This window comes from Onychostoma macrolepis, chromosome 11 (assembly GCF_012432095.1).
Source record: "Onychostoma macrolepis isolate SWU-2019 chromosome 11, ASM1243209v1, whole genome shotgun sequence".
Taxonomy (NCBI): Eukaryota; Metazoa; Chordata; class Actinopteri; order Cypriniformes; family Cyprinidae; genus Onychostoma; species Onychostoma macrolepis.
This window is the reverse complement of record NC_081165.1, coordinates 27053054-27064529: the sequence shown is the minus strand read 5'-3', so window position 1 is coordinate 27064529 and position 11476 is coordinate 27053054. Positions and strand designations below refer to the sequence as shown.

The 11476-nt window shown below is 34.2% G+C and overlaps 1 protein-coding gene across 3 annotated transcripts; it reads right to left on the bottom strand.

Moving 5' to 3' along the window:
• Window positions 1–4231: 4231 nt before the first annotated feature.
• On the bottom strand, window positions 4232–10309 carry vipb (vasoactive intestinal peptide b). Of its 3 annotated transcripts, XM_058791807.1 has the most exons (8): window positions 10150–10309; window positions 9812–10007; window positions 8554–8666; window positions 7871–7978; window positions 7554–7658; window positions 5364–5513; window positions 4624–4665; window positions 4232–4455 (listed from the first exon to the last, which is right to left on the bottom strand). In XM_058791807.1, the coding sequence occupies exons 3-7, from the start codon at window positions 8658–8660 to the stop codon at window positions 4662–4664; spliced, it is 474 nt and encodes a 157-aa protein (XP_058647790.1). In that variant the 5' UTR covers window positions 8661–8666; window positions 9812–10007; window positions 10150–10309; the 3' UTR covers window positions 4232–4455; window positions 4624–4661. The 3 variants fall into 3 exon arrangements, with proteins under 3 accessions (XP_058647790.1, XP_058647789.1, XP_058647791.1); XM_058791806.1 differs by having other exon boundaries at window positions 9812–10164; XM_058791808.1 differs by having other exon boundaries at window positions 5382–5513; window positions 9812–10164.
• Window positions 10310–11476: the final 1167 nt, after the last annotated feature.

The following is an 11476-nucleotide window of genomic DNA, read 5'->3' as shown; positions in this document are numbered from 1 at the left end:
TGTTTTTCTGATCATTTGTTTGTTTGTTTTGATGCTGCATTTCCTTCGCTGAATTCAGTAAGCAATAGGTCTGGCCACTCTATTCGTCTTATAAATACTTCAACTGTTGATAAATTTTCAGAGGCCTTTTTTGCCTCTGATTTAGAGTTTTCTTCTCAGAACCTTAGTGTGGAAGGGTATTTTAATTCTTTTAATTTGGTTTGTACAGAAATTTTAGATGAGATAGCACCCTTAAAATATAGGGAATCAAAAAAACAATCACAGCTGTGGATGAATGATGAAATTCGTACCTCAAGGAAAATTTGCAGAAGGGCTTAACAAAAATGGAAGAAAGATAGGTTGCAAGTATCATTTGATATATTAAGAGAAGCCTTGGCAAATTTTCAGTCTATTGTGAAGGTTGCAAAAGTAAAATATTTTTCAAATATAATTAATATTTAATTAATATAAGAACTCAAACAAGCCTAATGTCTTATTTAGTACAATTAATAAAGTAATTTTTCCTGCACTACTAATTGTCTAGAGCCTACTCAAAAGATGTGTGAGTATTTTTTGCAATTCTTTGTAAACAAAGTTGATAATCTTCAGTTACAGATTATCTCAGTAACTATCTTTCATGCTGAGTTAAATTATCAGAGTTCATTTTGTAGTTTTGAACCTATTTCTTTACCTCAGTTGGAGCATATATTAAGGCACACTAAGCCGGCTGCACATCCGTTTGACCCTCTTCCTCCTCGGCTGTTGTTAAATTAGTTTGATCTTTTAGGTAAAACTATTCAATCTCTTCTTAATAGTAGTTTAATTAATGGAAATGTCCCTGTTTGTTTTAAACATGCAGTAGTCCAGCCACTTCTTAAGAAACTAAATTTAGACTGTACTGTTTTAAGTAATTACCGACCTATATCGTAACTTCCATTCTTATCAAAAATTTTAGAGAAGGTTGTTCTGTCCCAGCTTGCATCATATTTAGATATGAATGCTGTTATAGATATGTTCCAGTCAGGTTTTAGGTCTCTTCATAGTACAGAATCCGCCCTTCTTAAGGTTTTTAATGATATTTTTTTTGGCAGTTGATTCTGGAAAGGTAGTTATTCTTATTTTACTTGATCTCACAGCTGCTTTTGATACTGTTGATTATGGTATTTTATTGCAGCGTTTGGAAGATGTTGGTGTTAGGGGTACTGCCTTAGAGTGGTTCAAATCATACTTAAATGATAGATCTTTCTCGGTTTGCCTTGGAGATTTGTGTTCGACATCAGCTAAATTACATAGTGGTGTGCCACAGGGGTCTATTCTTGGGCCTTTTTTATTTTCATTATATATGGGTCCTTTGGGCTCAATTTTTCGTAAATATAATATTATGTATCATTTTTATGCAGATGATACTGTTATATATCCCAATAGATCCAAGTGGATCTCAATCTTTTGAGGAACTTGCTCAATGTTTAGGTGAGATAAGAGTCTGGTTGGCAAGCAATTTTCTTCATCTTAATACTAATAAGACTGAGTGTGTTGTTTTTGGACCTTCCTCTGCTTCCAAGGAAATTATAAGTAGGTTGGCCTCTGTGAAGATAAGTGTTTCAGACCATGTTAAGAATTTGGGTGTTACAATGGATTCAGCTTTAGTTTTAGATAAACAGGTTTCTAGTGTTGTGAAGGCTGCCTTTTATAAACTTAGAATTATTTCTAAACTGAAATCTACTCTTTCTTTTAAGGATCTGGAGACTCTTATTCATGCTTTTGTGTCATCACGCATCGATTACTGTAATTCTGTATATATAGGTATCTCACAGGGTCAGTTATCTCATCTTCAATTAGTACAAAATGCTGCTGCCAGACTTTTGACGCATAGAAAGAAGAGAGAGAGAATTACTCCAGTTTTGGTTTCTTTACACTGGTTGCCTGTAGAATTTAGAATTGAATTCAAGGTTTTGTTGTTGGTTTTTAAAGTGTTGTATGGCATTTCTCCAAAATATTTTGCTGACCTTTTAATTCCTTATCAAAATTCAAGAAACTTCTTCGAATCAGATGATTCTTCATGTTCCTAAAATGAGATTAAAATCTAAGGGCGATAGGGCCTTTTCAGTGGCTGCTCCCCGTTTACGGAACCCTCTCCCAATGCACATTAAATCTTCCCCATCTGTGGATGCTTTTAAGTCTAGATTGAAATCGTACCTTTTTAGTAGAGCTTTTGGAGTCGATTAGAGGGATCAGGTTTTACATTTTAATGCTGAATTTTGTTGAATTGTTGTTGAATTTTGTTTTTGTGACTGAATGTATTGATGCTGGTAAGCACTTTGGTCAACAGCAGTTGTTTTAAATGTGCTATAGAAATAAAATTTGTATTGTATTGTAATGAGTACTGATTCATCCTTGAGTTTTAACTTTTTAACAAAACCTGCCTGGAGTCTGGAGTAAAATGATTTGCGCAGCCAGACATAAACAAATTTAGTGAAAGTGAAGTGAAGTGACGTGTGGCCAAGTATGGTGACCCGTGCTCTGAATTTTTGCTCTGCATTCAACCCATCCAAGTGCGAACACACACCCAGAGCAGTGGGCAGCCAATACGCCCGGGGAGCAGTTGGGGGTTCGGTACCTTGCTCAAGGGTCTCACCTCAGTCATGGTATTGAAGGTGGAAGAGAGCGCTGGTTATTCACTCCAAAATCAAAATGGCTTGATTATTGAGACTGTTTAGGTTTTTGGGGGGTGAATTTTTATCATTGTAGGGTGGTTGTGTCCACACACTGCCAAGACACATTTGTATGCAAATTAATATATTTGGCATCCAATGTCTCCTTTAAAATTAAAATAGTATAATCTTAATTCAAGTGATGAAGTCACCTTTTGAAAGTCTGACATAATCAGTGTTGAGTTCTACTGTAAGGTTAACCCTGCCTGGTTTACATGTTTGAAAATGATTAACAGTTGAAAACATTAGAAATTTAGAAACGTAATCAAAAAGTAATCAGTTACATTACTTTAATAAAGTTTTATTACATTTTAAGTAGGGTAACTTGTAATCTGTAACCTATTACATTTCCAAAGTAACCTTCCCAACACTGATGCCTATATGACTGACCCAACCCCAAATAAAGCATCAGATACTGCTTCAAAACCTCTGCTGATTGATTTGAATGGCATATTTCTCTGGCAGTTGCTAGGGTTTTTTTGGGTAGTAAATAGGTGAAAATGATTGCATGCACTGGATTCCTGATTACTCTGCAAAGACGTGTGACACAACAGGAAATGTGGCATTTTGTAGCACTCATCTTTTCCTTACTGGAGGAAGTTGCTGGTATGGTGTTTAAACCCAGTTTTTGTCTTGAAAAATCATTTTTATCCCAGTTTTGTGCTAACAGGATATTGCAATATGTGCCTACTTTGCAGCCTATATACAATGAATAGTGTGGAGTGATGCTCTTCCAAAAACAGCTGTAGATATTTGGTGATTTGCCACCTTCTGCTGGATAGATGGTGATACTGCGGTCATGACTGAATAATAATGCCTGTTTGTACAATTTAAGACTGATATTAAAAAGTATTTGAAACAAAATTTAAACATAAAAGCTTGGTATCAGTACAAACTGTGGAACTGTTAAGATGCTTTTCTGCACTTTTTATTATTTATTTATACATTTTTACTTTATACTTGTGGCATGTTTGGTTATGTGTAAAAAAATAAATAAATAAATAAAGCAAGCAAGCTAGCTTAGGGTGAAATCTGTTCATAACTGAATCTAGAAAAATGTATGGAAACTTCTTTTCACCATGGGGGGAAAAAAATCAAATATAAAATTATAGCTCTTTTTTTTTTTTTTTTTGTCCTAATAATTGTGGGTTTAAAGTATATTGTGTGTAAAGTATATGCATATTATATTTTATTTTATTGTAACATTTATTTTAAGTTACAATAATGACTATAGTATTAATTTTTGGTCAATAATAGCAATACTAACCCTGTTTTTCATCTTGCAATTCTGACTTTACTGTATATCTCAAAATGTTTTGATCCAGAATTGCAACAGAAAAGTCAGAATCATTAGATTAAAAGATTAACAGTTATTATTATTATTATTATTATTAATCCTGTGACAGAATCAAGCTTTTAAATGGATTTAAAGAATCACATCCACCAGAGATTTTTCTGGTGATTTGATGATCTCGTGAAACTGAGCTGGAATGACAACAGCAGACAAAACTGTTTTTACAAACATGATCATTTTTATTGGTTTGATTTCAATTATCAAGAATGACTGCAGTCAAAATAGATTTCTCTAGACATAACAGCATTAGACAACAACAAACAGACATGTCATTCACACTGATTCATTCACTGACACGCTCATTCAGTTTGTGTTGTGTTTAGTGCTGTTAACTCAATTTCAGCCGTAATAGATTGTGTAAGCTTGAATATATAATGATGGCAAAATCTTGAAGCTGTGCCTCCATGTCACCTACACAACACCAGGAAAACAGCTGCATTACATCAGATTTGACGTGACAACTATATGTGATTAAGAAGAGATCAATCAGAGAGCATTGATTTTTAAGCCATAAATCTTCATTTAAAAGGCCATACACTAAAAAAGTACCATGTAGTCACAAGACATTTATGCACTTACATGTCAAAGAGCACAGGCAGTGATGGAACAGGAGTGCATCACCTAAACCAGATCAAAAAATAGATAATATATTTTATATAATGAAACATTACATGCATTCACACTGCAAAAGAAACATTGAAACATTACATGCATTCACACTGCAAAAGAGGGGGACAAAATGTTTTTTATGTTTTCTAAATTAGTCTTGGGTGATATGACCAAAATCTTACACCACAGTATAAGAAATGTTATTGTTTTTTTTGTTTTTTATTACTAAAACACTGAATAGTCTTCACTGTATGAATCAAAATAGAACTGAATCAAATGTTGTCTTTATCTTTTGTTGTTTGATTAACGTTAATGTTAGCAGATAAATTAGGCTGCTGTTACTTTAAGACCAACTGCAAGGTTTCCAATATACTGACAAACATCCATTTATTACCCCAAATGTTTACGTATATTTAACACATAACCGACTGTGTTTACGTGAATACTCCACACGACTGGCATTTTGGCATAATTGTGTGTGTTTGACCATTCAAGCGCAATAAGATGTGAAAGAGAATTCGCAATCGCATGCTGTCTTTAGAGAGAGGCACGTTCTGTACGCACGCTTTGGGTTTATGTCAGCCCGTGAGCATCACATTGCTAAGGTGTTCTGGCTGTTTGCTTGTAGTCTCTGTGATATTCTGGATCCTTTAGTGTAATTCTATGTGATTATTGTGCTGTTTTGTCGCACTAGTAATTATGATGCTCGCCTTTTTTTCGAGCCGTACCTCCTTTTTCCTGCCAGAACAGAGTTGAGGTATTTCTTGGCCGCCATCTGTTTGCGGTAGCGGCTGTAGTTGTCTGTGAAGACGGCATCTGAGTGACGTTTCACAGGCATCTGCTCCATGCCCAGCTCATCACTACAGCGGACAGACAGAAAAATGACCCCCACTGTTCACTCACCTGCTGCCTCATTATTAAAAGCTTAATTAAATCAGTGTCACAACAGATACCGCATTACCTCGAGATACTTAGCACATTCAGTTTGCCATCCAGACTTATTTAACCTGTTAACTGTCATATATAAACCATTTTGAAACAGACATTCTGCTTCCATGGAAATGGTACTTTAAATCCTTTAAACAGGCCCGTCCCCCTAGTGGGCGGTGCCAAGTGGCATGTTACAAAATTTACTACAATACTTTATAATCAAGAATGTTTCTAATCTTGACCAATTACATATCGTTGGAAGCGTCTGTGTCTCAAGGTTCCATATTTGGTGGTTATTTTGTGATGAAAGTAATATTGTGACAAAAATTTATAAATCTGTCTAGAGAATGCGTTCAGTGGAGTTTCACCTGGTGGCTATTTTTGGTATTGCGCCTAAACAAAATCCCACGGGAGCCTCAATTTTTGTTATATCAACTTCAAATTTGGAACATAATTTATTTAGACATGTGGCTTTGATTTTCGTATCACATATTTTAGTAATCATCGTAAATTGTGTATCTTTCGAAATCTCAATCTCAAAATTCACCCTGTGAAACAGTTTTTGAAATCGGAAATTTTGTTTAGCATGTAAATTGCACTTTAGGATCATTTAAGCAGACTCCTCCTTAGTGGGCGGTCTCAAGTGTCCTATTACAAAATGTATTACAATCACAGCTTTTTTTTAGTCTTGACAAATCATGTATCATTGGAAAGGTCTGAGTCTCAAGGGTCTATATTCGGTGGTTATTTCATGATAAAAGTGATATTGAGAATTTGAGGCTTTGACTTCCAAATCACATTTTGTATTAATCATTATAATTTAGGTATCATTCGAAAGCTTAAACACTCAAAATTCATCCTATGAAACCGATTTGAAATTGGGTGGAGTTTGGGTGTCAATTGGTGACACATAACACATTAATACGCTTCTATTATTCAAATCCGTTAAAGGATTGTTAGGCTGCATTAATTAGATCAACCGGAACCGGGAACACTCCCCATAACACACAATGTACTCGTTACATCGTAAGTAGAATGGCATCTACGCTAATATTTGTCTGTTTCTTTCCTATTCTGTTTCTCAGTCCGTATCCGATCAGATGGTGGATCAGCACCAAGAGATGATGTCTACAGCCCTGATCGTCAGCGGAGACCAGGACACCCAGATGACCCCCAGAGATATATCCCCAGATATATCAACCAAAAATAACAAAATAACTAAAATATAATAAAATACCTAACTACATAATACTACTATTGTTAGAACTTGCAACGTAATTAAAATAGAAATATAAACTTTTGAACTGCGGGTTTCGTCTGGTCAGAGGAGAACTGGCCCCCCGACTGAGTCTGGTTTCTCCCAGGGTTTTTTTCTCCATTCTGTCTCAGAGGGAGTTTTGGTTCCTTGCCGCTGTCGCCTCTGGCTTGCTCAGTTGGGGACACTTAATTTCTAGCGATTATCGCCGATTTGATTGCACAGATACTATTTAAACTAAACTGAGCTAGACAATGACATCTCTGAATTCAATAATGAAATGCCTTTAACTGAAAATTGAAAATTGAGTGTTTAATCTTATCATTATACATTACTGACACTCTATCCTCCAATTTGATACTGTTAAGTGCTTTGACACAATCTGTATTGTTAAAAGCGCTATATAAATAAAGGTGACTTGACTTGGTGTAATGTTTTGGTGCAAATATGTTTTTGGTGCAATGCCTAAAAAAAAATCTCATAGGAACCTTAATTTTTGTAATGTCAACTTCAAATTTGGAACATAATTTATTTAGACATATTGCTTTGATTTTTTTTTTTTTTTTTTTTGAAATTTTAGATTCTAATGATTATTTTATATAAAATAAAATCAGTACAGTACTTTCACTTTACAGTAAACTTAAACTTCTAATACTAAAATGCTTTCATTTTCATGTCCAAGAGGTTAAGCCATCTACTGTAGGGCCATGTTTACCTGACTCTCTTTGCAAGTAAAGACTCCAGATATTCTTTAGCAGACAGTTGGCCGAGCAGTTTGCTGTATCCGCTCGTGAACAGCCCATCAGCGTGTCTGGATGGTCTACAACGAATACAGATAAAAAACACTTTTTATTTTATTGTAAGATGGTCTTCAGTGCTTTCTCGTAAACTCAAAGTTGTTTGTCTCCACAATAGATCATCCTCATCATCACATTTACGGCTTCAGTCTTTCCTCTGGAAATGGATCTATAATATTTTTACGAGAGAGTAAATGGAAGCCATTGCTAATGTCATGGTGTTGTTTTCACAAACCTCTCGACGGTGTTTGCAAGTTCATACAGGATTTTATACGCCTCCAGATCCTGTAGAGACGGGTCTCTCGTCCAGTCGTCCTCTCCGTCTTCATCGAGAGCGCCTGGTCTGGAAAGAATTAAGATGCAAAATACAAAATATGTCCTTCATGCAAATAAGATTGTTCAAAGAACTGATCATTTTTTGCAGTCATTTTTACAAGTATATTAAACTTTTGCATGTTTATTTTTAATATAATTTATGAATGAATTTCAGAAGTTAAAATGAAAACGAGGAAGTCTGTATACCAACTAAAATATGTGTGTAAATTGTGAATTTACACTGAATTAACTACAATAATGCAAATTTTGGATAAAAATTGTCACAATACAAAACAAACCAATAATGATATAAAATATTTTTCATTTAAATTATAGAAATATATATTGCTTTAAATTAAACCTATTTTATATCATTATGGGTTAGTTTTGCATTGTGACATTTTCATGTATTTATTTATTTATTTTTTTGGGATGAATTTAAATTGAAATATAAATAATTTTTTTTTTTTTTTTTGTTAAGTACATGAGGAAGACAATAATACAAAATAATTTAGTTTAATTTATAATCCAGTATTATGAAAACTATACATTCATTCAACTAAATAACTGATACCTGTACGTGAACAGTGTTTTATGTCTCACCTGATGTCAGGATATGCAGAGATGGCAGGCAGTGCAAGAGTCCTGCAGCAGAAGACGCCACAGATGGCCATCAGGAGGAGCATCTGACAGCTGCTCAGTGAAATCATGTCTTTCTGCAGACATTTAAACCAGGTCAGAACAAACATCTGCATTAGACTGAATATTCCGATTGATTTGTCTTTTCTTTTGATAGCAATTTACCTGTTTGTGCATATCTGGCACTTGATAATTAACAACACTATAAGCTTTGGTTTTCTTATTAATATCAAGATTTTAGATTAAAATTACATGAAAAATAAAATGGAAAATCCATCTTAGGCGCTGTAATTAGTTGTTATTTGAAGCTTTTTTTTCCCAGTTTATTTTAATGATTAACAAATGCATTTATAAAAGTACACATATCTAATGTAGTTTCCCAATTAACATTTTACTTTAATAAATGCACATAAATTTGGAAGGTGAAATTTGTAAATGAAGTAACCAGTTACCTATGCATGTTTTTAGAAGTTTTTTTTTAACAATATATATTATATAATCATTAAAAATGCATTTATAAATTGTTAAAATATCCCATGTACTTTCCCAATTAGCTGAAGCACAAAAAACATTTTATTTTAATACATGCACATAAATTTGAAATGTGAAATTTGTAAATAAAGCACTCAACTACCTATAAATGTTTTTAAAACTTTGCATTTTTCTGAACAATATAAATGATATAATGATAAACAAATGCATTTGTAAAAATGTAAATTGAATTAAATTTTCCATTCAACATAAGATCATAAAACAGTTTATTTTAATAAATGTACATAAATTTAAAATGTTTAGTTTAAAAAAAAATGTAAATAAAGTACACAAATACCCATAAATGTTTTTAAAAGTTAGCATTTTTTCTACCAATATATATTATATAATGAATAACAAATGCATTTATAAAAGTAAATATATCCCATGTAGTTCCCCAATTAACAGGAGCTCAAACACCTTTTTTTAAATAAATGCACAAATTTTAAACGTGACATTTTTCTAACAATGTATATATTACATAAATGCATTTATAAAAGTTAAAATACCCCATGATGTTTCTAAATAACCATAAATTCATACAACGTTTTATTTTAATAAATGCACATAAATTGAAATGTGAAATTTGTAAATAAAGTACCTATTGCCTATAAATGTTTTTAAAAGTTTGCATTTATTTAACAGTATATATTATATAAGACAAATAAGACTGAAGAATCGGAGTACTCACGGTCAGGATGTGTGCGGTTGTATATGATCTCTGACACCTGTTTGGATGAAGAATAGTTTCCTCGGCTCAGTTCCCGTCTGTCTGTCTCTCTCGGTCTCCTGACCGCCGCTTTTATACACCTGATTATTCACGTTACTGAAGAATCTCAGCGTATGTCCTGCGTCACACGGTCCCGTAGGATACACCCAATGGTGATCTGGTGGTCAAACTCAAATTGGGTTTCTCGGAAAGACTGAAAATGATTTTCTGTACAATACTTAAATGACGTTCACTCCAGTTTCTTTTTGGTTATTTACTGTGCTTTCTAAAAAAAAAAATGCATTGTTTAATTGAAATACCTTTTCAAAGCCTTAAATCTGAAGCTCAGAGTTGAGGTTAAGACGGTCTCTGCTGGTAATTGGGCATCTTCATTAGATTTTGAAAGGAATTACGTGATGTGAGTTGTATCAGAGTCATTACAGAAGCATCGGTCAATCGTATTACAGAATTCTGCAGGTCTGCTAATCTAATATGACTGCACCCACACTGTATTCAGGTCAGTATACAGTATAACAGGTCATTTCAGGTCGCAATATAAACGTCTGGAACTTAACAACATAAATATAAAAGCAAAATATATATGATTCTGTTAGTGATTACATTAATAAATGCATTGGTTTTTGTGCTTACCCATGCAAAGCCTGTTGTCAGGCTGTTCTGGGTTCTGAGTACTATGTTTGTAGTGTGTTGCTATGGTGTTCCGTATGTTTGTAGTGTGTTGCTATGGTGTTCCGTATGTTTGTAGTGTGTTGCTATGGTGTTCCGTATGTTTGTTGTGTATTGCTATGGTGTTGCGCGTATGTTTGTAGTGTGTTGCTATGGTGTTGCGTATGTTTGTAGTGTGTTGCTATGGTGTTGCGTATGTTTGTAGTGTGTTGCAATGCTGTTCCATATGTTTGTAGTGTGTTGCTATGCTGTTCCATATGTTTGTAGTGTGTTGCGCATATGTTTGTAGTGTGTTGCTATGGTGTTGCGTATGTTTGTAGTGTGTTGCTATGGTGTTGCGTATGTTTGTAGTGTGTTGCTATGGTGTTGCATATGTTTGTAGTGTGTTGCTATGCTGTTCCATATGTTTGTAGTGTGTTGCGCATATGTTTGTAGTGTGTTGCTATGGTGTTGCATATGTTTGTAGTGTGTTGCTATGCTGTTCCATATGTTTGTAGTGTGTTGCGCATATGTTTGTAGTGTGTTGCTATGCTGTTGCATATGTTTGTAGTGTGTTGCTATGGTGTTGCATATGTTTGTAGTGTGTTGCTATGGTGTTGTTATAGGGTGTTCTGTGTGGTTGCCAAGTCTATGTAATGTTCTGCTCATCTCTGTGTGATGATCATGTGAGCGGTTCTGGATTTCTGCAGTGATGGAGGTCTGTGAGTTTATAACGACCCCCTCAGGACCTCATTTCCTGCGGCTGTTTCTGAACGACCCTCAAACCAGATCTCTGCATGACAGTCACAGTAAAACCAGAGATGGAAATTAGCCACTAATTAACAAGCTTCTAATGATTTGATGAGAAAGAGCTATTCTTAGCTATTTTTTTAGAATATTGTGCTCTTTATCTAGAGTCATCACAGTTCATAGTTATGTTGCTTTAAAGAACTTAGGAAATATGACACTAATTTGAAATAA